Raw genomic sequence first — 26,651 nt, forward strand, 5'->3', positions numbered from 1 at the left:
GTGCTGTGCATATCTCCAGTTTCTGTTTTGTTATTTGGGGCTTGGATTCTCCATTATGCAAGCCTATTTGCCTTTTTAATCCACTATTATGTATGAGACTAGGAATGCTTTGTTGCGCTAAAGGAGATGTGACTTCAGCAAGGAACTGAACTAAGGCCCTGACCAGGGCAGGGGGAAAACTGCTTTGGTTTTTCCTAGTTTCGAAGAATTTAGATGCTCAAAACTACACACCATAGCACAAGTACCAGGGTAAGTGAAGACTATCCTGGTAGTCTTTTCCAGCTTGCCCTAAAGCATAGCTCAGCCACTACAGTGAACAAAATCTCATCCTGTTCCCTTTCGTGAAGCCCAGCCTCCCACACCAGCAGAGGTTGGAGATTTTCCTGAGATGCTGTCTCCAGTTTTCACACAGTGAAGTTGACTTCAGTTGCAGCAAACTTCTCTCTCCCTTCCACAGCATCCCTTCGGGATGAACTTCACCGTGTCGTTGTCCGGCAAGCTCGACGAAGATGAGTGAAGCCTGTGAACCCTCTGGCTCCCCGCGCCTTCCAGTCGAAGACACCGTCTTCAAGGTTGGTGTCGGGGTGCGGGGCGCGTTCGCGCGTAGGACCCCACGGGATCCGTGCGGGGCTGCCGCGTTCGTGGGCTCTGCACGGCGCGGGGGCCGATGCCCGCCGGGATGTCCGTGGGTCAGAGCCTGTCTGCGGGAGCGCTGCTGGGGCGGGGGCGCAGCGGGGATGTGGCTGCGCGCCGCGCACGCCTCGCAGGGCGCGGGCAGCGCGCTTTGTGCGGAGCGGGGACGCGCGGGGGGCGCCGCTCCCGCCCGGGCCGTGCCCACGCCGTGCCCGAGGGGCGGGACCGGGGCGGGACGGGGCGGGGCGGCCGCTGCCCCCCGGCCCACGCGGGGCCCCGCTCGCCACTCGCCCGGTGGCGGCGGCGGCCGTGGCGGGCGCGGCGCGGAGCCGAGCGGAGCCCGGCGCCGCCGCGGGAGCCTGGTGAGCGGGGAGCTGCTGCCGGGGCGGGCACCGGGCCTCCGCCTCCCGGGACAAAGCCCGGCTGGGAGGGACCCCGGCGCCGCCACTCGGGGCCGGGGCGGGGCTGCCCGGGGGCCGGGGCGGCGGGGCTGTGTCGCTGCCCGCCGAGCATGCGGGAGGAGGGCCGGGGCGGGGGTCCGGGGGTCTGGGGGTCTGTAGCCGGCTCGGGCGCGCTCCGGTCCCGACCGGCACCGCCCCCCGGCCCGGGAGTCCCGGCGGACTCTGCCCGGTAAACTTTTCCCGGTCCCGGTGGGCGCCCGGCGCTCCGGAGGGACCGTCTGGCAGCCAGAGCTACTTGGGTTGGGGGTCTGGGGCTTTTCTTTGCCCCGGAGCATCCTTGCGCAGCAGCCTGGAGTCTCTGTCCTAGGGAACAGGTAGCCGGGTCCTTTCATCGGGTCCTCGCCGGTGCTCCGGGACGCGCGGGGGCTCCGGGCATGCCTCAGACCCAGGTCCTGGCTTTCGGCTTGCCCGGGGACAGACCCAGGTCCTGGCTTTCGGTCCCTTATCGGCCGCCGATGCCGGCCTGTCTCCCCGCGCGGCGCCGCGTGGGTTGGTGCGGGTGGGTCCCGGGGCGCAGCCGGCGTGCGGACACGGGCCCGCCCCGGGGTCTGGGCAGCGAGAAAGGACGGCTGGAGACAGGGAAACCCTGGTTTTTAACAGGCACTTGGCAGCGCCGAATATTAAACCAGAAATGAAGAGTTTTTTCTGGCACCGGTGCCTGCTTCCCTCCCTTCGATTTTTCTTTTTAATTTGCTGCCTCTCATCAGGACACTTGTTCATCTTGGGGTGATGCTGGACACTGCGTGCTAGATCTGAAAGGAAACAAAGGATAAAATATTTTTAAAGCTTTTTTTTCCCCTGCAAATACTGTTAACCTCTTTGAAGGTGTTGTAATATGCCTGAGAGTGATTCGCTGCTTTTTGGTTAATTCAGACTCAATGTATAAAAAGGCCTGTCTAAAACAGTGTCTCCCCTAAAAAGAGACACACGGCAATCTGATTGGTGAATCCTGCCGATATTCACCTTTTTTCTTGCTTTTTCAAGAAACAGATCTTAATTTATTAGTCTGTCAGCAGAAGGAGTCTGCAGGTGCTAATGGTTCAGCCGATCAAAGACACCCTTCCCCTAGGTGGCACTTGAATTCGGTGATTCTTGTGGGTCAGTGGCTCTCTTCCCCTTCACTTTGTCTTTCCCAGGCTCTTATTAGTTGTCTTTCTTTATGTCATGCAGTGTGGGTGGCTGTTGGAGAGGCTGCCCAGGGCATCTCTGAGCCCAGAGACAAGAATCTTCACTGCAGTGCAGACTACTTTAGAGGTGCATGCAATTGCAAAAGTGTCCATAGCATAACATAGGTGTTCTAGTATGCCTGCTTAAGGATAATGCTGGTAAATTTTGCTCATGTGCCTCCATGATTGGAGTGGAAAAGTGCCTGTTCACTTGGAGACCCTCAGGAAAGGGGCCTCAGTTTGCCTGGGGACCAGCTGGACAGGGGATGATGACTTCTACTTGGTTAGATGAGGAAGGACTCTGTGGAGCCACGTGGGGGAATTGCGCATCCGGACACCCGGAGCAGCCGGCTGCATTCTCTGTCTGATCTTTCCTAAAACTCTGAGCTTTGTGGGAGTCCTCCTCGGAAGTATCTCCGAAGTTGTTAGTTCCAGGTATCTAGCTACTGGCCAGAGTGCAATCAGACCTGGCCAGGAGGGGGGTGGTGGGGATGGAGACACAAGAATGCAGGAATGTCTTGTTCCTGGGGCATTTCCCTCCTGGGGAAGGAAGATGGGAAGGAATCCTTGTCTGTAAGTAATCCAAGAGCAAAACGTTTCTCCCCTTGCAGACAATGAATCGTTTCAGCGAGCTGACACTGTTATTTGTGGCTCTTGGCAAACCAGATAAGAGCATTCTGCCAGACACTTGCTCAAATCAGTGCCAGCCCCAGCCTTGCTGATTGCCTTTCACTGGGTGGGAGAGAAGTCTTTGTGTACCACGGCAGTAATCACAGTGGTGCTTCTGGGTGAAGGAAGGTTGTTGCTGGTCCCCTTGGTTACACAGTCTCTGATTCTGGTCCTTGTGTCTCCAGGCCTTTTTATTTTCCAGAGAGAGGATGCCACTTTGGAGAAGAAATTTTTCCTGCCTGGCTCTGCTTGTGGGGCTGTGAACAGTTTTTTCCCAAGACCCCTTTTCTTTACCCTTGATCTAAACCTTGCATGAGGCTGGTTATACATGCTGATTAAGCAGGGAATTAAATCACATAGGAATGCTGCTCACTTGATGTCTTCTCTGTTACAGAGCTATGCTTAGAAGTTGAGGCTTTTCAAGTGATTGTGTGGGCTTTAGCTAAGCTGTGAAAAAAAGCCTCGTAAACAATGTGCCTTTGTGATGAAGGCAGAGTAAGTGTAATTATCACCTGTCCTATTAAAAATCTTCCCATTTGGGGGCATAATCAAGCTAATCAGACAGTGTTGTGCTTTTCCAGATGACTAGGTGATCCTTTCGAGTGGCTCGGGAGCAAATGCAAAATGAGCAGTGGAGGGCAGTGCAGAAGACGCAGTGGGCTCTCAGTCTGACCCACGAGGATTTGAAGATGTCTGCGTGCAGTGACTTTGTGGAACACGTTTGGAAGCCCGGCTCCTGCAAAAACTGCTTCAACCCGAAGAGTTCCCACCGGCTGCAAACACCCCCAGGCACAGGAGCTTGTGGCGCGCTCCCGGATGGAGCTAGGACCAAGCCCGAGAGCCTCGTGTTGGAAGACGAAGGTGTAAATACTTCCCCCTTCTCAAAGCCAACAATTGCTGTGAAGCCAACAATGATAAACTCGGATGTTTCTGACGCGTGGGCGGATGTGAATATGAATGCAGATCTGTCACAGGTAATGATTAATCCAGTCAAAGCATGACTTCCCGTTACTTACCTATCCTGGGAGTGCTAGGAATGTGTTACAAATGTTTCCTTCCCTTTGCTTTTCCTTCTGGTCTTGACTTCAGGTTTTTAAGCCCTATATTGGTTTCTCAGTGTATCTTTGGGTGAAGCTGAATGAACTGTTTCTCACAAGCCATGTGCAGAGGAGCTTCAAAATACATTGTTTATTTAGGAACTTCAGTTTTTAAATGAGGATGCGGGTTATTTTCCTGGGAAGTTTTACTGAAAAGATGTCTTGTCTGGTTGCAGTCCGTGCTGACTGCCTCCACGGTCTTTGCGGGTGAGGAAGAAAGTGCCCTACCTTCCTCCTCCTTCCTACCAATCTTTGCCAGAGCAGTAATGGCCTGTGGGTGTAGCTCCTCGCCCTGACCAGTTGATACCAGCAGATACCTCAGCAGAGTGACGCACAGGCTGCTGCCCCACTGCCTGTGGCATAGGTGTGCTCCTATTTCCCCATACCCCAGAGGAGAGTCAGGGCTCCCCAGCTCTGTTAGCCTCCCACTGCTGGTCCTTTCTTTTCTTCTAAAGGGTGAAGGGCACACGAGTGCAAGCTGCCGTTGTTGGTGGTGTTTGACCTGTGCATGCAGATTTGGCGTGCCTGCTCCCCAATCCCTGCTTCTGAGCATGGCCAAGCTGCTATCCCAGGATAACCCGTGATACTCTGTGTCTGTGTCCTGGAGTCACACACTCTGGAGCAGTGTGAAATGAAATGAAAATAAGCAGAGAGAGGTGCAAATATTCCTTCGCTCTCTGAATCTTTAATTGCACAGTGATTCACAGACAGGATGACAGGTTGGACATGTTTCTGGCAGCAAACCCATAGGAAGAGAAAGGAGAATGTCTTATTCCAGTGCATTGCCATTGTTGGTAATGCAAGGATTACAAATGGTCCAGGAAATACGACAAGTGCAGTTTTACCAGGAAAGGTTTGTGGAAATTAGTGGCGGGGTGAGCAGAGCAAAACAGATGGTGTATTCCAGAGGACTGTTCTGCAGAGCTGGGCTTTTGTTTTTGCAGTTTGTGGGTTTGTTTAAATTTTATTTGTCTTTCATTTTGCATATGCATGTTCTGACAGGGCATTTGTCTCTTTTGAACCATGCAGGTCAGCTGGGGCATGGTTTCTGGCAAGCAGCTCCTTCTGAAATCAGGAGATGCACAGCGCATCTGCCTTGACAATTTTGGCAATGGTGGTGTGAGAAAGCCTTTCCTTCACAACCAGCCCAGTGACCGCTTGTCTTGCTGTCCTCCCAGCTACTCCATGGTGGGTCTGCGTGGCCTGGAGAGTCGAGCGGAGAGAAACGTCTCCATCCACAGCCTGGTACTTGTGGGTGAGATGGGCAAGCAGGAGGACAGAGTTAAAGACAAGTTTGCCCTACCTCATCAGGTCCCCTGCCCTAGTCCATCTGCCTTGGGGGACAGAAGCACCACTAACTCCAGCAGAAGCACTTCTTCCCAAGCCAGAGAAGGAGTTGCACTCCCTTCGGGGAGTGACTGTGGTCACATCTCCTCCATCTTGGAAAGCGAAGGGGGCGAGTACTGTTCAATCACGAAGTGCCACAAGGAGCACCCTGCCCCGTGGGAGCCCTGTTGCACAGAGGAAAAGGCTGCACAGTGTGAGAAGGACAGCCACACTCCCAGCGGATGGAGGCAGCGGGATGCTCCCGAGATTCCAAGGCCAAGTGGCCGGGCAGTCAAGTTCAGCGAAGAGGAGCGCAGAGCTGTGAACGTGGCCTTCTGCATCACGAAAGACCAGAGTGATCCTCTTCCCTATGCACTGTGTTCAGACAGGAAAAACCTGGCTCTCCACACGGAGCCTGCCACCATCCCTGAGAGCACGGGGAGCTGCAAGACAGCTGCCCTTGCTCTGTCCCGGGAGGATGAGGACTTACCTCTCCCTGGGGAGCCCTCTGTCACTGGAGGCCTCTGCACTGAGGGTTCCAACACCCCTCAGCAGGCTCTGGTGGAGCCGCAGCGCCCTCGCCTCACTGAGCCAGCCCGTGGTGATCCCATCTATGCCGAGAGCACCAAGAGGAGGAAGGCACAGCTGAAGGCTGTTGGCAGCCAGACAAAAGTGGAGAAGCTGGGCCATAGCACTGCTAAGGAGAAAGCTGATGGGTTGTGGAGGGATGGTGGCTGGGCTTTGGGAGGTGAGAAGGAACACCAGGACTCCACTGGCCAGGTGGCAGCAAAGATAACTATAATGACAGCACACACTGAGGATGATCACAAGACAATATTCCTCAGCAGCCCTGACTCAGCAGTAGGAGTTCAGTGGCCATGTGTCAGCCCCACTTCCCACCCCGATTTTGGGACTTCATCACCTGCTATTGAGTCTGGACAGATTTTTCAAGCATCTGGATGTGAAAACAGCACAAGATTTCATCTGGCAGCTCCTGTCAAGACCTCACTTACTGAGAGTCCAGCCATCCCCCCAAAGATGTCCAAAAACAGCCAGCCAGGCAGTGAGGGGAGCCGTGTGCCCCCAGTCAGCTCCCACGTGGGAAGGTTTGGTGATGACAACAGCCATGATGGAGCTGGTGCTCAGCTGCTGCCGAGGAGCTGTACTGATACAGGTGCCTTTGGGGTGACCCCTTCTCCCTGCACTCTTGTGAATGGGGTCTCTGTGGAGGAGTCCAGTAAAGGCCTGGCAGGCTCATCCTATGATAGGAGGCAGAAATACTATAACCCAACGTGGACCAAACAGTGCCGAATAGAGGAGGAGCAGGAGGAGGAGGAGGAGCAGGAGGTCTTAAACCACTCATGGACAGTAGGAGCTGAGAGTGGAAGAGCTAGTGCTGACTTTGTGGATGATGGTCCAATACTGGAGAGCCAGACTGGAATGACCAAATCTTCTTCCTTCTCCTTTGATTTCCCGAAGGACAAGAGCAATGGTGTGGAGTTTGCGCCACCACCGCCACCGCCGAAAAAGCAGTCTAGGTACAGCTCCGTGAGTGTGTGCATGGTCTGTTAACCCTTTGCAATTGGGATGGTTGCCACAGGAGTTCACTGACTAGGAGGTGCTTCCCATTCTTTTTTCCTCCTTTTCTGTCCAAAGGTGGCTTTTATGGGAGGTGACTGCTCAGCTGAAAAGCTGTTTGTCTTTTTACTCTGAAAAGCTGTCTAGTCTTTGTGAGTCTTAGTTTGAATGTCATGTGCACTTGCGAAAGCCCTTCAGGGATGCAAGCTATGGCCTTAAGTCCCAATAATCAAGTGAGAAAAAGGTCCATGCCCAGGATGGCTGGTGTTTCCCAGGTCAGCTTTGTTCTGTCTTGGCAATTCCTTAATGTTGAATAGCATAGAAAACCTGGGGTTGCAATCTTCTCTTGTAGGTGGGACTGGGCAACTTTTCTTGATGCTAGTCACAAGGGCCTCCAAAATCAACATTTTCAGTTCGGCTCTAATGACTTTCTGCTTTCAAGGCGAACTCTCAAAGCTGCAGTTTCCCAGGGAGGGCTCCTTGCCTGCAAGCAGGTAATTGGAGCTTGCCCGACGTGGGCTTGGTACGTATGGGAGCCACTTGGCTTCAGGCAACCTTCTGCTGTCCGCTTTCCTGGAAGTCAGGTTTGCAGGCAGGGCAGCTGCAGGCCCCAGAAAACAGAAGTCAGGGAGGGAGAGCTGTCCATCTGGGAAGGAAATAGCCCTGCTAAGCAATTAAAAAAAAACTTCAGCAATTAAAAAAAACTACTTTGATGCATTTAGTATCTGCAGCTGTGTGCATCACCAAAAAAAAAAAAAAAAAAAAAAAAGAAAGAAAATGAAGGTCAAATGGGGGAAGAAAATTTGTTTTTCTCTCCATCAAGTATGTTGTCTGACCATAGTGAGGAAAGATACTTTTGCCTTTTGCAGGCATCCCATATTTGCTTTATTGTGTGTGGCAGTTTTGCTACCTGAAACTGTGCATTGCACAACAGATTTGATTCCAGCTCCTTGATTTAAAAGTCAAGAGAAGAAGGGATGGGTGTTTGGAGGAGAACTTGGCCTTGGGATCCATGGTCAAACTTATGTGTAGGTATCATTGACCTCCAGGTTGAGACTGTGAATTTTCAGTGTGTTTTGGGATTGGCTAGCCCAGGGAGCTAGTGTTTTAAATTGGCCAAGAGGTGAACAAATGAGGTTTCTCAAGGGAAGGGAAGAGATGAACAAGTGGCTTTAGTTCTCCTTTATGCTGGGCTTCCTGCTGTGATGCCACGTGCCTGCTGGAGTCAGAGGAAACAAAAGGTCCACAGGCAAATGTGCACACAGATGTATTTGCTCTTGTCCTCTGTGTGGTGTTATGACACCACAGGAGCATGGAGCATTTTCTGCCCCTTTGAGGGGCTATTTCATGCTCCTGGTGCTGTTGGGCTGTGCCAGTTCTAACAGCTGCTCTTGAGTCATCCTGATGAAAGCATCTGTGTGCTAGAAAGCCTGTATGAAAGCGGCAGGGAAACTGAGGTCAGGGAACACATGGCATCCATGACTGGGATCTCTGGCAGAGCTGTAAACCCTGCCAGGTGCTTGAGGTAGGTGTTGGTTACCCCCTGTGGCTGCAGGGCAGGTTGTGCTAGAGGTATTTGTCTCCCAAGGGCCTTGGTGCCTGTAGCTGAGCTGTGAGGCGCCTTACTCAAAAGAGCTTAGTCCTGCCTCCAGCTACCAAAGCCAAAGCCCAGCCAGCTGAGGAGCAGTAAGGAGTGATCTGATCAGACTCAGGTTTTGCAAGCCCTGCTTTGTTTCTTCACTTTGAGGGTGCTTTTGTTTTTGTCTCAAGCAGCACTGTGGCTGCTCTGAGCATGTCAACGCAGGAACCAGGGCGGTGGGAGGGATGGCTGCACGCACAGCTGGTAACATCACCACAGTGGCATTGTGTCACCCCGGGCAGTTGTTGCAGCTTGGGGCCATGGTCTGATGCTGGAGGAACATCCCCTCTGTTCATCCTGGGCTGCAGCCAAATACCTGAAGAAGCAGAATCACAAAAATAACTCTGAGGCACGTCCATACTCTCCTAGTGCCGAGCAGCCTGTGAACATGTGCTTGTCCCCGATGGAAGAACCACTGATCCTTCTGTGAGGCTTATGTTCTCCTTTGGCTGATGGAGGTGAAGCCAGTGTAGACCTGGTTGTGGTCTACAAGCACAGGCTTGGGGCTGGGGGCTCAGCAGATCAGGGTTTCATCTCAGCTGTGGGAAAGGCATGTAACCATCCTTTTTCCTTCTAGATCTCAAGCTGCAGCAAGGCATTTGATTTCATGCTGGAAAATTAAGTTTCCCTGTTTGACTTTCCTAATGAAATTTAATTGCTTATTTTAGGGAAAACTTGCATGTGTGTTTGAATAGTTATAAAGCAGAGAAAGAAAAAGTGAGTCTGTAGATTTTGTTTTGTTCATCTTGGCTTTAACAATTAAAAGGGAAAACAATTTTACAGTGTAAATTCCTTCCAGAGACTGAGGAAGCTCTGGTTTGGAAGTAAGCTGTCTCTTAGGATGGCAGAAGGAGTGATTTCAGGGGAATTTAAAAGTTGTCACAAAAAAAGGAAAATAATGAATTTGTGCCTGTTTTGTCTTATATAAACCTACTCTGGATCTCTTGCAACTGTTTCTTCATACAATCCTCTTTTTCTGCTTGTTTGAAAGATTATAGATACTTGATGTTTGCTTGGTCTGAAACAGAATGATAAGTAAGTATAATTACAAGGGGAAAAAGGCTGGAAATGGAAGATGCTGGCTGCTGGTCTTCTTCCAAAAGCTGGAAAAGGTAGCTGGCTAGGGAAGGAGCTTACCAGGGAAACTAGGATCCCCAGGACATGTATATGCAATGATGATTTAAAAGCTCTTCGGTGTAAAATGCTCTAGTATGGCCTTCAGTTTCTTGGCACAAGGATTGAATTTTTTCTGAAATTTATGTTTCTCTTATGCAGAGAATCAGGCTTAAATGATCCTTGTGGTTTCTTCTAGCCTCCAAAACCTTGATGGCTAATTTATTTCGTGTACCTCTTAAAAAAAGAAAAAGGTGATGCTGTTTTGCATCTTGAACTGTTTTCATCACAATTAGTGCCACCTTCAAAAGGCACTGCCAAAAAAAGCTTCTGAAATTTGCTGAGTGTGCCGGTGTGGGGTAGCAAAGGTGCAGCACAGCGCTTCCCCACACCTGTCATTGCTGAATACAGCCAGGGAGAAAGAGCCTGAGGAGTGCCAAGGTTGCCTGTTCCGGTGCTGCTGCCACCGCTTGCTGCCGGAGGACACAGAGCACAGGAGTGTTACAGAAAAACTGCAATGCTGGGAATTGGATCGTCAGGAAAAGAGCCAGGTTTGTTCCTCGCTGGGGAGGTGGTGCTGGCTGGTGGGGCTGTGCTGTGTGTTCCTTGCTGGGAATCAGTCTGTGATGGAGCAGCAACTGTACCTGAGGCAGAATATTCCTCTTTTCTCACCATTCCTGAGGCACCCGTTTCTCCTTGGAGCTCTGTGTTGGGGTCTATCCCAGTGACAAAACATACTGGCTTAAAAGCTTGTGATCTATCAGCTTAACTTTTAGGAGAGTTTGTTTCTTTAAAAATTAAGGTCATTCCTTCTTTTATATGTTTCCTGTCTTACCACTAAAAAATGCACAGAGTTAGAAATTTAAATGAGATTCTTTACCTTCTTCACCACATTAGAGTATGCAGTGATTTAATTTTTCAGCCAACTCCCATCTTAATTCTGTACCCTATCTGAATTTTCCTGTGCATCTCCAGATTCCAAACCCTTGTTTCAACTTAACCCGTGCTACATGAACCCCTTTAGTACAGGGAGGAGCGGTGTATCCCTCTGAACAAAGCTAGGAGTTCTTCAAAATCCTTTCCCTTACCTCAGTTTTGGTTTCTCCACATTTCCCAGCTGATAGCAGAAGGATGACTACAAATCTAAGCTTCAAATATTGCAAGCTTTTGTATGCTGGGTTTTAATATCTCTCTGCAACCAGGGGAAGATGCTGGAAGAAGCAGTTAGTGGCAACAGGAGGAAGATATAATTATTCACGTTTCATGATAGACAAGCATATGGTACAATGGTGCTTCCTCTTGTGTAATAATTATGCCTAGCCATATGTTATGTTTGATGCTGTAATGCAGTCTGGCTTTTCTCTCTTCTGTGCATTAGTTCCATTATTTTATACTGGGAGGGGGTGTCTTGTTGACATTATAACCAAACCCCTCCTGGAATGCAGTTTGCTGTGTCGTGATCTGTGTGTTCTCTATTCTCCTCTCTTCGTTCCTCTGTCACATGACTTGTAAAGCTCAGCATCTCTGTTATCTGTTCAGTTCTGTCATCTGGGCTGAGAAGGAGTGTCCTCCTCCTGCTGGCACAGCAAGGCTGGGGGAACCCCCTGATGGCACAGCAGAGTGATCAGGGCTCTGTGCCAGGCAGAGGTGCCTCACACATCCTCCAGTGCTGCCAGCAGGCTGCCCGTGGGATGGCTGCGGGAAGGGAGAGAGCGGGCAGCTTTTTAGTCTGAGGGGCCTCCTGCTCTCAAAACCTGCCCCTTGCACTTGTGGAAAGTAACCAGATCTCCATGTCAAATCTCAGACAGGAAATTCAAGCCGAAGGTATGTCCAAAGTCCAGGGATTCCTGGGGCAGTATCCCCAGGAAGGCATGTGTGTCTTCTGTGGTGAGGAGAGCCAAGCTTTGGTGCCCATCTCCACTGTCTCTCTGAGAAGTGCAAAGCATGCAGTTGGTGATGCTGGAGTCCCACAGCAGCATTAGGTGGGACCCTGATCTGTGAAGAAATGTGAAATTGTACACATAGCTACTGGTCAAATTGAGACACAGGAAAGATGAAGCAGGCCCTGGCCAGAGTTGCAACCTGAGACAGGGGAAATGAGCCCAGTCCCTTTTCAATGTTAAGAGAACTCCAGACTGGGTTTGGGGGGATTTGTTTTGTTTTGGTGTGCTTTTTTACAAGACCACTCTTTCCAGTCTTGACTTGTTTTAGGCAGGACTGTGAGAATCATGTGGAAAGTCAGCTGAATGAAATTGTTTATGATGGGAAAACTTGGAAATGGGGAACTGGAAGGGTTGCTTGAATATGCCAGGCTGTTGTGTGGAGGATGTTGAGTAATTGAAGTGTATTTAAAGCTACCATAATAGCTGGAGAGCTGAAAATCAGTAAAATCCTGTGGGTTTACATTATTAGATTGGGAGAGGTGACTCTGGTGACCTGTTCTTTTTGCACAGGCACACGATGTTGGCTCTGGTGCTGCTCTTGAAGTTGCTGGTTATGTTTTAGGTGCTGAGCGGGCATTCTTAAATTTATGTAAATTAAATACTGTTATATATTTCTGAAGAGGAGTGCAGCCCACAGATGTTTACAGGTCAGTGGTGCAGGGTACAAACCCAGTGTTTTCTTTGGGTTTAAGATGGGCTGTGCTCTTTATTTCCAACACTCTGGTGATTTCCACCATCCTTTGGTGGTGAAAAGGGCAAGACAGAAAATAACCTGGTGCCCTTGCAGTCAGGTGAGATGGAAGGAACACTAGCAAAGCAGGGGATGCTTGGGTTAGCTGTAAATCAGGGTCCCACAGGCTGTTGCAGCAATGAGCTGTTCAGCTCTTGGGGTGGAATTTTACTGAAATGGGAGTGTTTGACCCTAGCAAGTTTTCAGCAGTAATTCTTTGGTAGAGAGGGTGGTATTTTGATGTGCACCCTGGGCTTCAAGCAGCTCATAGGGAAAGAGGGAGATGTGAGGCAGAGGTATTTCCAGGAGGGATTAGCTGGCCCGGCTGTAACATCTGAAACAAGAGCAGGATGTCGTTTAAGCGGCAAACAATTTCTATTTCGGTGCGCCTATTCAGGAACTGCGCTTTCCATCAGTCACGGCGGTGCGGGGAGGAAACGGGGCTCTCTCTGCATCTGACTTCACCAACGCTGAGCGCAGCAAGGGCAGCAGCCGGCACAGCAAGGCTCTGGCCGGCGCCGTGCTGCGCCCAGGTTGCTTGGAGGAATAGGTGTGGCTGCGCTCGGCGGACCTTGGACCGCGCCGAGCAAAGTCTCATCTCTCCCTGAGTGCGGGAATGGTAAGGCAGCTCCGTGAGTTTGTGTTTAGTGATGGGAAAGAAACAGAAATGCACCCAGTTTTTGGAGGGGGGGTAGCTGGGGGAGGGAATGTGTTAGAAAACATCTCATCTGAATCAAGACCGGATATCTTGCTAAATCTTCTTTTCTGGTGGACTGAAATGCTTCTTTGATTCTTGCTGGGTCAGACAGTGTACCGGCATGGGTGTGCACCCTTGTGTTTTTTCCACCCAAATTACTAAGTGTTAAACATCTGAGAAAGTTATAGGATAAAGTTATATCTTTATAGTAAAAAAAAATATTTAAGTGCAGTTGGTTGCTTTCAACAGCATTAGTCATAACAGACCTAAACCCCTCAAACTCTCTGTCTCTCTTTTTCTCCTTCTCTCATTTTTTAAACTGTGACTTGTGTGGTGCATTGTGAAGTTTTGTAAATTGTCCCCAAGAAGCTTGCTGTGATAAATTCATTACTGATGGAAGATCAGTGTCTCTGCTGAAGTATACCTGAACTGGTTTTTAGAGCCTTATTTTCATCAGCCGTTGAGTATTTTTAGACCAAGGCTGCTCAGGCAAATGAGGAAGTCTGGCAGAAGTTTCTTCCGGGCTTCTCATACACTCTGCTCTCCATGTGGTGGTGTGGACACAAGAGTAAGTGCTTTGTCTGGATTGGGAATGAAACATTTCTCAATCTTCAAATAAAAACCTGTGTCTGCTGTGCTCGGGAGCTTTGGATGAGGAGGGGTCCCGTGCATGTGACCGGGGTGCCACAAGAAAACGGTCGTGCATGTCTTTGTTTGTCTTTCTCAGCAGCCATTCAGCCGTCTGATTAGGAAACGCCGGATACCTTCCAGCAAGATAGCTGGTGCAAGTCCTTTTACCTCTGTACAAGTCTGCCACTAACCTTTTCACATTCTTAATCAATGTGTTGAACTTAATCAGCAGATTGGCAGTTTTACTTAAAAAATGTGGACTGATAACCTTTGTTTTCTGGCTGACAGAGTGAGAACTGTACCAAGGCTAGGAATGTTTATGCTCTTCTGTGCTGCCTGATTGCAACAGTTTCTGTTGTTTTCCAAGGCAGAAACATGAAGAAAATGCAGGGAAAATTCTTTATCTTCGCAAGAAATCCTGCTTGCCTAAATTGGTCACTTAAGCCATGACCTAGCAGGTTATAATCCCAGTTTATGGTTGGTTTATTTATTTTTTTAGATGGAAGCTGTAGGTCTTACATTAAAAACTGTGTAGCAGGTCCTGAGTTTGGCAGACTCATGTTTTTTGCAGAGATGCTTCTTCTTTTGTAAGGTGTTGGTTGTTACTGTGATGCATGGTTGGAGATGATGGACTCTTCTGCTACCTATGCCTGTCACGGAGCAATGAGGCTCACAAACCCAGCCTCAACCTGCCTCCTGTAAAATGTGAGGAGGAGTAGTGCTACTTCCTTCCTTTGAGAACTTTGTTGGAGGCAAACACTGGTGGGTCCTCACTTGTGAGTGGCAGTGGCAAAAATGGGATGTGGTCCTGGACCTCACATGTTCTAGGCAAAGGAAATGCAGACTGGGGGTGAATGTTCGTGGCTCTCTGGCTTTCTCTCTCTGCTCAAGCCCAGCTTTCAGCTTAGTTTGGCAGGGGGACTACAAGCCTTTAACCTTCTCAGAGTCTGTGGGATGCAATTCCCCACGTACTGGAGAAAGAAGAAAAGTGCACAGGAATGAGGTAGTCTGGCGTGATAAGAGACTGTGCAGTGTATGGATAGGCAGAGAGCAAACTAAGGCTGCTCTCAGCTTGAGTCTCCATGCAAAAGTGCATGCAAAGGATACCCATCCTTTTGCCATCTGTCTCCTGACTTCTCTTTCACTCTCTAGGCACGCACTGAAGATGAACCCAAGTAACACTGAGTTGGAGAGAGTCAGCAACAGCTCTGCAGAGAGCCTCAGCCCACCCTTCAGGAGTGGCCACGTCAGCTTCACGGCTGGCTCCAGCGACAGCCTCGACTCAGACACACAGACCGGCAGCGATGGCAGTAAGTGACCACTGCCTCTGGGAGAGGTAGCACTGAACCTTAGGCCCGCTGCTGGGACAGCATCCTTGGAGCAGGGATCAGTCCCCAGCTCCCCCAGTGACCCTTCATCTTTCCACTTCTTCTACCCTTCTGCCTCTTGATGCACTTTAGATGAATGTAGCAGTGTCAGACCAACATCACAGACTTTTTTTCCTCTGTCATTCAGCACGTGCCAATATCACTCACCCTGTAGATCTCCTCTGGTCTGGATAAAATCTCCATAAAAAACAGTCCTGCTTGTGCTTCATGCATTTCATGACGTCACAAGTACCTCTGCTACAGAAAGTCCTACATAGATTTGAGGAGCACCAGAAAGAGTTTTGTACTAGAGGTGATCTCTCCCTCTCATTGTGTTCCCAGTTATTTCTTAAGGGGAAAAAATCTGCCTGCACTCGTTTAACTGAGATTAAAAAATACTTACTATGAAGTCACTTTTTTCATCAGTGCGTAACTTAGACATGCACTAACGTGTTCAGCAGCTCAGAAAACATTTCCTTAGCAAGAGCAACCTTCATGTAGTGGAAGTTCTGCCTTTCCAAGAGCAACAATGTGCAGCAATAAAATTAAGAGCCAGAGCTCTGGAAACTCCATTTTTCCACCTCTAACTTGGAGTCTGAGAGTGAGACCTTGCCAGGAAATTGTACAAGGGTAAGAAGCACTCGCCTATGTTGGATCTTTACTTGCTAGGCACAGAAGCAATTTGCTGTCAAAAATGATAGGGACATGAGTATCTCTCTGCCTTCACTAACAGAAGCAACTGTTTAAACTCATCATAGGAAAGATGAGTTTTTAAATGAACACTCAAATGCAGTTTGTCTTGCTGATGCAAGCAAGAAGCTGTGCAGTCAGTCACCGAGTGAGGTGAGCTCAAATTAATTGGCCGTGCTGTCAGATGTTAAAATATGAAGTGGAGGGGAGCTTTTAAGCCCTTGACATGCAGAAGGACTGCATGCTGAAGGTGCAGAGCACTGTTAGGAGAGTTGTGAAAGAGTTTAATTCATTACCCTCTGCTTGGGGCAGAGCCCAGCAGCATATAAAAAAAAACAACTTAAGAGCAGTTTGGCATTTGTGGGCTAGGCACCTGGACCGGTTGCCAAAGATTCCAGTGCTGACGTTTGTTTCCTAAGACTCCCTCAAGTAAATCTTGTCTCTTGAAACAGAGACAGCTGCATGTCCTGGCAGAGATGCCTCTGGTGAGGTACTTGTGGACTGCACACTGAAGAATTTCTCTTGGCTCTATCCTCTGTCAAAGTCCTGTGGATGCAAGTGGCAAGCGGTTCAATGCTGAATGATCCCTGCCTGTGGCTTTTGACAGGGTTTTAATGGAGAGAATCTTTCCTGTGGACCTATTAGAGTATGATGCAGATATATGGGTTTTCACTAAAGCTAGGAGCATGAATCTCAGTTGTTAAGGCAGATATTTCTCAGCTGAAACTGGAGAGAAGTCACTTGCTGGGCAGCTGGGTGTATAATGCAGGCACACACACACCTGGGGCAAGGGTCCAACAGGAGTCAGATAGCTTGGCACCCAAGCACTGGGGCAAAAGAGACATGTGGTGATTCACATTTCCTACAAAGCTGTTTCTGAGCATATTGTCAGAAATGGACTGCTGAAACAGCCTTGCATGGGAGACAAACCTGCAGAAGCTGAAATCAGTGCTGCTCATTCCTGAGGTATCTCTCGGTGGTATTGGTGTGATGGAATAGATTACAGGAGGTGCATCCAGAGGGACTTGGCAGTGGAGGAGACAAATGAAAATTGACCAGTTCTACCAAAATCTGGTGAGGAGGGATAGGGCCAGATGGTGTCTGCATCCACTCTGGTAGCTGAGAACCAGGGGATCTGCCCTCACTTCATGTGGTCCCAGGTGGTGGAGCAGCCAACAGGGATTGCTGCTGTGGCACAGCTGGTGCAAACCTGCAAGCGACATGCCAGGACAGGCTGGGAACTCAGGGAGCTGAGCCCCTGCACTTGGAGGTTGTACGTGATTGCTGGTGAGTCACTTGGGCTGTGAGGAGACAAGTGCCTTCTTCGGGCTGACACGAAAAGCGCCCCCAGGGCATTCCTCTGAAGCAGGCAGAAAGCCGCTGTGAGGAAGTGCCTGCTGGCAGCTGAACCCTCAGCAGCAGCTTTGTGAGGAGGAAGGATCATTTGCTCTGCAGCTTTGGAAAACAGACTTAAAGAAAGCAATAGATCCTGCTATTTGCTAAACTATTTGCTTGGAGCAAAACCCCACTGTTCACCTTTCCAGGTTTACACTAGCATGCAAGTTGTTAGCAGAGTCCCATTTGTCATTGACTTGGTACAGATAAATTCCCTTAGATTATTCTCACTCTTCCTTTAATTTCCCCTCCACTCCTCACTTGTTCTGTCTGTATGACCTGAAATTATTGCTCTTTATTGCAATGTCAGATCACCTTTTTGTCCTTTGTTTTTAATGTCCCACTTCTTTCATGGCATGTAAGTGTATTACCCGTCTCCATCTGGCCCAGGTAGGAAAGCAGCTGCTATGGCTGCCCAGAATGAGCCAGCCATCCCAACCCAATCCATGTGCAGGTGGCATGTGGAGCTGCTTGGAGTTTGTGGTATGTAGTGGGGCCAGCCTGCCCTCTGAGCAAAGTCTGTCAATAAGCGGGGAAACAGGCGGTGGGGGGAAGGCCAGATTTTTTTTCAGCAAGATGGAAATTGCCAAAATCCCAGGCTTGCTCAGCGACCCTTCCCCAGTGTGAAACAGAGAGAAAGGTTCAATATACTTGGAGTGCTCTAGTGCAGCCAGAGGTCTGGAGCTGTGTGCCATGAGTCACTCTCTCTTTATCATGCCCTGCTGCTGAAGCACTGGGTGGCAGCTCCCAGGTGAGAGAGGCTGTGTTTAAAAGATTGTCCTTGTCTCAAGTGCTTCATTCTTGCCTCCCTGTGGATGACATCACAGCTTAAATATTTACCCTCTACTACCTTTTTACTACTGTATATGCAGTTCACAGGGGAGTGGTTTCAAGGGTGGGGAAGTGCATTTCTCTGGATGGCTGGTTGCAGCCTGCTTTGCAAACCTGCTCTGTTAAACTGGATTAAACCCCTAACCCCTCCAGTGAAACTTTGCAGTTGTGAATAGCTGAAGACTGTGCACTGGATTCAGATGTAACTTGGCTTGCTGCTTTCTTCCCAGCCAGGCCCCTGGGGCTGGCAAGGATATGGAGAAGGAGCCACTCATGGCATCTTCTTGTGTGTTGCTATTTCCTAGGACACTCATCTGAGCCGAACCACTCGCCTCCTCCAGCTGAGAGCCAAGTGTTTCCCCCTGTACCTTTCCGTCCTGTCTCCACTGAGGATGGCCCCTCCTCTGGCCCCAGCTGCCCGCCCCCTCTGCCCCAGAAGAAGACAGTGATCAGAACTGTGTCTTCTCCAGACGGCTTTTTTGGGGGACAGGCATCTTCAGGCAAAGCAGCTGGTGCTGCCAGCCCCAGGCTGAATGTCAGCCATTCTGAGAGCAATGTGTGCCTCCGAGAGGAGCCTCCCTTCATCCACCCAGCCAGCCTGGGGGGCCGCCCTGGTGCCTTCTCCTCCTCTGAGTCCCTGGAGAAAAGCTCCAAAGGAAACAGCTACTGGGGCTCAAGCACTGGTAAGAGTACAGGGGCTTGTGGCCCCAGCAGAAACCCCCAGTCCCTCTCCTCCTCGCAGCTCAGTGTGTCCAGCCAAGTGTCCTCGGCCTCCAGCCTCCACAACCTCCTGAGCAATATTGACAACAAGGAGGGGGTGTACAGCAAGCTGGGGGCCCTGTACGCCGAGTCCCTGCGCCGCCTGGTCGCCAAGTGCGAGGACTGCTTCATGCGGGAGCAGAAGAACGAGCTGCACTTTAGCGAGAACAACTGGTCACTCTTCAAGCTGACGTGCAACAAGCCCTGCTGCGACTCGGGGGACGCGATTTATTACTGTGCCACTTGCTCCAAGGACCCTTCTACTACCTATGCTGTGAAGGTAAGACCACAGCCAGGAGATACCCAGGCTTATCCCATCTTCTAGGTGGAGATGTGCGCCCTAGCAGCACACGGTGTTTTGTTTTCTCTGCTTGTATTTCTCACAGGTGAAGTTAGGCAAGCAAAACCCCTTCCAAAATTGCCATTTTCCCCCTGCTGCTTGTGAAGGTTAATTTGGAGAAGGAGTTTTCATTGTAACAAATGCCAGTCAGATTCAGCTTATTGCTAAAGGGGTCTGAAACCCAACCATTTTCTCTTTCTGAGAACATCTTTGTGCAAATACTCTGTTGTAAACTCAGAGGCATTCGCCTCTGATGACACAAGCTGATGAAAGGCTGCTCAAAAGACAGCATTTTTGCCTCTGCCTGCCTTTTAAGTGGAAGCTCTGACCCAGATACTGAGTGCTTATATGATCTTGAAACTACAGACAATAAGATATTGCAGATCCCAATTAAACAATGCGAGGCTGACCCAGACATGCTGTGTAAGGTCAGGTCTGAAATATTTTCCTATAACTCCACGGAATACATGTTTTGAAATGGAAACTCAAGGTGCAATAGTTCAGCTCTTTGAAACCTGGATAAGTAAGCTTATCCAACCGGTTCCATGGACATCCTGTGGATTTTGGGTTCTTGATGGATGTTACTACTTGAATACAGAGATTTTCATTTCCGTTCTGACTGAACACTGGGGACATCTTGCTGCTGCTTATTCCTCAGGTTGTTTTCAAAGCCTAAAGTAATTCCCAAAAAAGCACTGTCAGAGAGGCATTAAGGAAGGGAAAAAAAGAAAAAAAATCTCTGCTGAATTGTTTCCACCATTATGAACTCTAAGAGTTGTTCTAGGATGTTTTAAAACATCCCTAAGGGATGTTCTAGTTAAGTGGTAGCTTAAAAGCCAGTTCATATCCTAAAGGAAGTACAGTCAACCCAACAGGGGGGCTGTAAATAACCAAAATTGAATCAGATGAGATCTTGCACCAATACCCTTAGTCCCGCATTCAGAGCTGCAGCTTTTCTTGTGCTTTATACCTAAATCACAACGTTCTTCCTGAAGCCTAAGCGCTATGTAGTGAGCTGCTGTGCTCCTTTTCAATCTGCAGTTCCCTGTGGCACAGCCCCACCTTTACTTTTGCCTGCTGTGTTATGTGGGGGTCAGTAGCTCAGCTCTGTGGCTGTAGTGCATGAATTCTTGCCAAGGCAGAAACAGCACATTTCAGCCTCTTGACAGGACTGCATTCGTGTCCCTGTGTGTGAAGTGGGCTTACTCTGTGCCCTAGGTACACTGCAGAGTGCCTAAACAAAGTCAAAGCCACTGCAACAAGGCCATACTCTGTGCCAGCACAGTGATGTTGTGTGTGCTTTTATCCATGTAAATGGATACGATTCCTGTGCGCCACCATCCCTATGGCAGCCAAAGCAGGGAATGAGTAATTGTGAAACATTACAACTGGCTGATCCCTAGCTGCCACTCCTGGCTTCTGCTATAGATTTTTTTGACATGAAAGAGATCACAGACCTGTAGTTAAAATTAGACTTGGAGAGCTCAAAATGGGCAGAGGATCAGACTTGAGCCAAGGAGCCTATTGAGAAACAGGAGCCAGAGTCTGAGCTGTGCACAGACACACATGGCTATGTATGAAACAGTTTGGAAATGGCTTTAGAGGAATAAGGCCAAGATACGCTCCATGCCTTGGCTTCTTTCTCCACTAGAGGTGTGTGACTAAGCCCAGGCTCCTTCTTGGAGCTTTCAGCAGGGAGGATGCCTCTGGTGCAGCCAGAGTCAAGAAGAATGGTTGGATGGGGAAGATTTCCCTGTATTCGTTTGGCTGTAGATGTTCTTCCAGAGACTTCTCTCTTGCCAGGAATTCCCCCCCTTTCCCTATGCCTTACACATCTTTCCTCTGGGAGGAGGAACAAGCAGGTTTGTTAGCCAGAGGGCTGAAAGGTCTGCTCTGCATTTGGGGACCTCTTGCGTCATCCTGGGTCCCACTGCATTCATCTGCATTCTGCCTAGCTCTCCAAAGCTTGTCTTTCCACAAATAAGCCAGGGCAGGGTATTTTTGTTTGCAAAAGAGAAGACAATAGGGATTTGAAATGCCCCATCTCCAAAGTATTGTCTCATCTGAGTGAATTTTCTGCAAATGCCTTGATTCAAACCCTTGCTAGAGGAATACAAAAGCAGCCCTCTTCTTCAGCTCCTCTCTATTCTTGTGTATATTTTAACTCGGAGGCAAAACTGATTTCTCTTACAATTTTGCACGCATGCTGTGACTGGCACTGGCACGCTCCAGGCTTTGAAACCTTTTATGCTGAGTTTCAGCCTGTTGCTTACTCCTGTGGATGACATATAAACACATCGCTAAATAAAGGGGGAAAAAAGTATAATAGAAATGCCAGAAGGCCCCATAAGCTAATGGATACTCCTATAATAAACCTGGGTTTGAGTCTCTAATGCAGTATAAAGCTGAAATACCCGAGAAAATGAAGATAAGAAGTCATGTAGGTTAAAGAGAATCCAGATTATAAAACACATTTTTCTCCCAAGAGTTTGCTGCACTCTTACTTCTTTCTAGGCCTGTTGTAAGCTCGTGTTTTCTCTTTGATGGCTTTTTTGCCTGTGCTGAGGAGTACAGCTTGTTGCTGGTTTCCCTTAGCCATTGATCAGGGGCTTGAGAGTATTTGCTGACACAAGGAAGTGGAATGGTTGAGGAGGATGTGCAAGTGGCTCCAGGACTTGGGACCAGAGAAGGATCAGGTGGGAAGAAAGTGCTGGAGGCCTCTGTCCACCCCTCACCACAAACAGCACTATTGCTCAGTCACCTCACATTGCATGAGGCCTCCTCCAGGAGTGTTAACTATCTCCAGAGATTGAGACAGCATGTCTTCTGCCACAGTCTTTGCTCTTTTCCCTCCAGGAATGTCTCTTGGGTTGCAGGAGTTTATCTCAATGATATCTGTGATGTGAAAGCTATGTTGCTTCTGTTGGCAGTGAAACAGAATCTTCAGAAGTTATTCACGGTAGGACTGCTGTCCTCCTTTCCTCCAATTACTGGGCATTGCCTGGCAAAGGAAGCATGCCCAGAAATGCAACCCAGACATCTGGTGGCTAAGTTTGGGTTGTTGCAGGACAAAAACAATCCTCAAGCCAGCAGATAATTTAAAGTGCTTAAGGGACCAATGTGCATCCTGCTTCTGCTATTGTCTTCCAGAGCATCTGCAAATCACAGCTTAGCATCCCACCTCCAACTTCTGGTCTCTGTCCTGTCTCTGTCACTGGCTGATGAGACTTTTCTTTTGGTGTCTCTCCACAGATTTGTAAAACCCAGGAGTCCAAGGTAGCTGCTTCCTACTGCAGCCCTGCAGTGCCAGTTCACTTCAACATCCAGCAGGACTGTGGGCATTTTGTGGCCTCCGTCCCCTCCAGCATGCTGCTGGGCTCAGATGTGGGGAAAAGCATGCCTGGAGATGGCTTCCATCCGTCCCGTGCTGCCAGTGAGCACGACTGTGTGGTGGTCATCACCCGTGAGGTGCCGAGCCAGACCACCGCCGACTTCGTGAGGGACTCGGTGATGCTCCACCAAGCCAAGCCGGAGCTGTATGAACGTCGCGTGTGCTTCCTGCTCCTCCAGCTCTGCAATGGATTGGAGCATCTCAAAGAGCATGGCATCATCCATCGTGACCTGTGCCTGGAGAACCTCCTGCTTGTGCCCTGCAAGCCCCCCATGAGCTGTGTGAAAGCCAAAGATGACAAACACTTACCCCGCCTCATCATCAGCAACTTTTTGAAAGCTAAACAGAAGACTGGAACTGGAGACTCCAAGCTGAAGAAGAGTCAGGCCCGGCTGGCCCCGGAGATTGTGTCGGCTTCTCAGTACAAGAAGTTTGATGAGTTTCAGACTGGTATTCTCATCTATGAACTGCTGCACCAGCCCAACCCCTTTGAGGAGAAGGTGCACCTCAGGGAGCAGGAGTACAGCCCTGAGGACCTCCCTGCTCTACCCAGCCTGTCCATCTACTCTCGGGGTCTCCAGCAGCTGGCCCACCTCCTACTGGAAGCAGATCCCATCAAGCGTGTGCGGATCACCGAGGCCAAGCGGATGCTGCAGTGTCTGCTTTGGGGGCCCCGGAAAGATCTCATGGAGCAGCCCCTCAGCCACGAGGAAAGCCTGCGCCAGGTGCTGCAGAACTGGGTGGACATGAAGCGTGCCCTGCTCATGATGAAGTTTGCGGAGAGGGCCGTGGACACGGAGAGGAGTGTTGAACTGGAGGACTGGCTGTGCTGCCAGTACCTAGCATCTGCTGAGCCAGCCTCCCTCTTGCACACATTAAAACTGCTGCAGCTGCTCTGACCTTGGATGTGTCTTGCAGGCAGCTGAGGGCTCCTGACCGCCTTGCGGCTAAAGGTGCACAGCCCTTTCACACGTGAGAGGTTTGAATCTCAGCTGTGAATGCACGTTCAGCTCCTGCCCCACGCTCCAGTCAGAGCGCACAAGGCATGTTTAGTATCCTCAGCACTGTTAGTTTGCGAGCAGGCAAAACTGGGAACCTACCCCTATTTTGGGGGGTTTTTGTTTTTTGGTATGGTAAATGTGGACTAATAAACTCCTGCCTGCGTGTGTGCATGTTTCTAATGACCTCACTGTACCGAGTTGATTTCTGTGCCTATGGGACAGTCCTCTGATCCCCACCTCTCCCAAAGCATCAGAGCTTTTTTGCCTGGGAACAGCACCACGCTCTAGAGTAAAAAGCAGGGATGAACAGGTGACTGGTTCTCTTCAGGAGCAAGGGCAGTTCACATACTGCTCCTTTGCAAGGGAGAACCCTGGGCTTTCAAATTCACATCTTTTTTGGGTTTTGGCATCCATTTTGTTTTTCCATTTCAAAACAAAAATTACTGCCTGTTTCTGTGTATCAGTTCTTTTTTTCTCTGTGGGCAGTTCAGTATCAGCTGCCTGTTACCTTCTTTAGATATTAATACAGCCTGGCTTTCCTGTCTAGTGGTGCAGCTGTAGTGGAGCACCACTGTTGGATATGAAGGGGTGAGAGAGAGCTCAGGGTGGGTCTGTTCATGAGGATGATGCTGGGAATTACCCCTTGTAAAGCTAATGAAATGGAAAATCCCCAATTCACCTCCAAGGCCTTGAGGGGAAAGTCAGGGCCGGGTTGTTTTGCTTTCCCCATCCCTCCAGCTCCCTCTCTTCGCCTGGTAAGTAACCTGTCCCTTGTGTCTAACATTTATTATAACTCCTTTATCGAGAGATGAGCTGGCACGTGGTCCCCACTGCAGGCCAGCAGGGTCTTACTGCTGGTGGTGTTTGAATTAGAAATGCATAGGGCTGGGTGCACTGCAAACACATTTCTCCAACAGATGGGATGCAGGAGCAGCACAATGAAAGGTGGAGAAACTGGCCTGGCTCCCTTCAGCCCCTTCCCCTCCATCCAAACCTAGAGCAGCCATTCAGATTGGGAGAGAGGCAGTGCTGCTGAGAAGAAAAGATTTTTCAAAGGTTGCAAGGCTTCTTTTACTCTTCCACCCCATCATGAGGCAGAGATGAGCTGCCCTGCACTTGACATCAGTTCTGCAGCCCTTGGAGAAGCACCAAGTTTGGGACATTTGGAGAGATCCCAGCATCAGTTTATCTGAGACAGGATGTCACTAGCTGAGCTACCCACCTCCCAGCTCTAACAGGGAAATTCATGAGCACCTTCCTCCAGCCTTGATTCACCTCCAGACACAGCCTGCTCTTTTGGGGAATTTTGACACTTTGCTTCTTGACTCTTTGTGTACTTTCAGTGAATCTTTTCCAGGCTTCTTACCTGGATTTTTCTTTTTTTAAATCTTTTTGGCTATGGTTGCTGCTGATGGGAGGGGATAGTTCCTTGGCTGGGCACCCATTTGCAATGAATTTCCCCTGATCCCCTTAGGGAGGAGGCTGTGCACGTCCCTGCCTGCTGGAAGAATGTGGGATGGCTCCAGCTGCGACCGCTGGGAATTTTTTATACACTGGCTTTCTTGCATCTGGCTTTTGGGTCCACTTGCCTCTGGTACAGGTAGCAGGAGCTTTGTGGCTTGGGAATCACTGTCCATCCCATGGATCATTCTGGCCACAACACTCTGGAAGGTCTGGCTCTGACTTGCTACATTTGGTCTTACATGGGCCAGCAGAGTGATGAAAGAGCTGGAGAGCCTGTCTGAAGGAGCCCAGCATGTTTTTTGAGATAAGAGGAAGAGATGACTCAGTTTCTAAGCATGAAGGAAGAGGTTGGTGGCAGCTCTGCAGGAGAGTGCTGAAGGAGACAGGGACTGGCCATGACAGATCCATGTGCTGGCAAGGGGGAGATAATCTGCAAGTAGCTTCCAAAGCTTTTGCTGGGTACTCAGTGGGATTCAAAACGTAGCCAAACGTTAAACCAGCCCACAAAACACGAGACTGGATCGATTTTGCATGCTGAGTTTCAACTTAGAGACACGCTGTTACAGGTATGGCACAAGGCCTGCGTGGTATGGGATGTTAACTTGATCAAAACTGTTTTCCTTGAGTTTGGGCACTTGAGTCTGGTTCTGGTGTTGGTCTTGGCACCTTGCAGCAGCATTCCCAGCAGACCAGAGGCCAGCAATAGTCTTTTTCAGCTATCTTTTTTTTAGATTGGGTGGGTGGCCTCTTGGCCTCATATAAACAGAATTTCTTAGCTCCTGGCTTTCCTGGTACTTGATACTTTCCTGATACTGTGGTAGCTCATGCTTCTTCTCCAGCCTGAACAGTACTAGGTTCTAGGTCTTAGGGTCAATACTTGAACTGGAGAAGTGCATTAGGATTTCTGATGTGTAGCTGTTGTGGGGAAAATGACACCTAAGCCTCAGCTGAGTGCCACAGCTGAATTTGAGGGCTTTGCTTTCACATGCCCGCTTTGTCCTTGCTGTCCCCTGCCATGAGCAGCAGCTCCCCTTTTCCTAGCAGGCATTCTTGTCCCCATGCCCAGGAACCTCTGCAGGAATGGTGGAGGGGATGGATCATTCCCTGTGTAGCAGGGGAGACAGATGACCCTGTACCCTGGGGGACAAGTGTGTCCCCCACTCAGGGGGAAGGAGGATTACAGGATATGTCCGATTGGGAACGCAGCTCGAGGTCCGTGTGCCGTAGGGACAGTGCTGAGGAACAGTGACTGGAGGAGCACCACAGACCCCAGGATCTCAGAGGTACTGTGGAGAGGGAAAGCGGTGTTTTCTTGTCTCGTGCTGCCCCCAGGCAGCCTGGCAGCCCCTTTCCCAGTGGTCCAAGCACAAGAAAGGTGGATGTGCTGCACAGAAACTGTCTTGTATTTTGCTGTATTTGTGCAGGGCATATTTTAAGACCAAGTGATACACTGGAAAGAGCTTTTTCCTTGTCAGTTTTGGCATGCATGGCATGCAGCAACAGCCTGGTTTCACATTACTCGTTCTGCCAAATCCATGGAGCTGATATTTGACTTTTCTGAGTAAATATTTCTGAAGGTCTTTCCCTGCTTAAACAAATCTCTGCTATGGTTCTGAAAAAAATGCCCATGCTTTTCAAGGAGCAGGAACAAATTTCCACAGTAGCACTGGAAATATTGACACACCGCTCATGCCTCTCATCTTACACCATCAAAGGCTGGGCGGTGGAAGC

At 49.6% G+C, this 26,651-nt stretch overlaps 1 protein-coding gene across 1 annotated transcript; it reads left to right on the plus strand.

Annotated features, from left to right (window-relative positions):
* Nucleotides 1–880: 880 nt before the first annotated feature.
* On the plus strand, nt 881–23,825 carry PRAG1 (PEAK1 related, kinase-activating pseudokinase 1). Its single transcript, XM_058839046.1, has 6 exons — nt 881–995; nt 3,511–3,903; nt 5,056–6,890; nt 14,835–14,992; nt 18,271–19,004; nt 22,317–23,825. The coding sequence occupies exons 2-6, from the start codon at nt 3,547–3,549 to the stop codon at nt 23,352–23,354; spliced, it is 4,122 nt and encodes a 1,373-aa protein (XP_058695029.1). The 5' UTR covers nt 881–995; nt 3,511–3,546; the 3' UTR covers nt 23,355–23,825.
* Nucleotides 23,826–26,651: the final 2,826 nt, after the last annotated feature.

This window comes from Poecile atricapillus, chromosome 4, assembly GCF_030490865.1.
Source record: "Poecile atricapillus isolate bPoeAtr1 chromosome 4, bPoeAtr1.hap1, whole genome shotgun sequence".
Taxonomy (NCBI): domain Eukaryota; kingdom Metazoa; phylum Chordata; class Aves; order Passeriformes; family Paridae; genus Poecile; species Poecile atricapillus.

Coding starts and splice junctions, on each gene's coding strand:
- PRAG1 (XM_058839046.1), top strand. CDS start 3,547: ATGCAAAATGAGCAGTGGAGGGCAGTGCAGAAGACGCAGTGGGCTCTC. Junction 6,891..14,834: donor CCGCCGAAAAAGCAGTCTAG/GTACAGCTCCGT, acceptor TTCACTCTCTAG/GCACGCACTGAAGATGAACC. Junction 19,005..22,316: donor CTACTACCTATGCTGTGAAG/GTAAGACCACAG, acceptor GTCTCTCCACAG/ATTTGTAAAACCCAGGAGTC.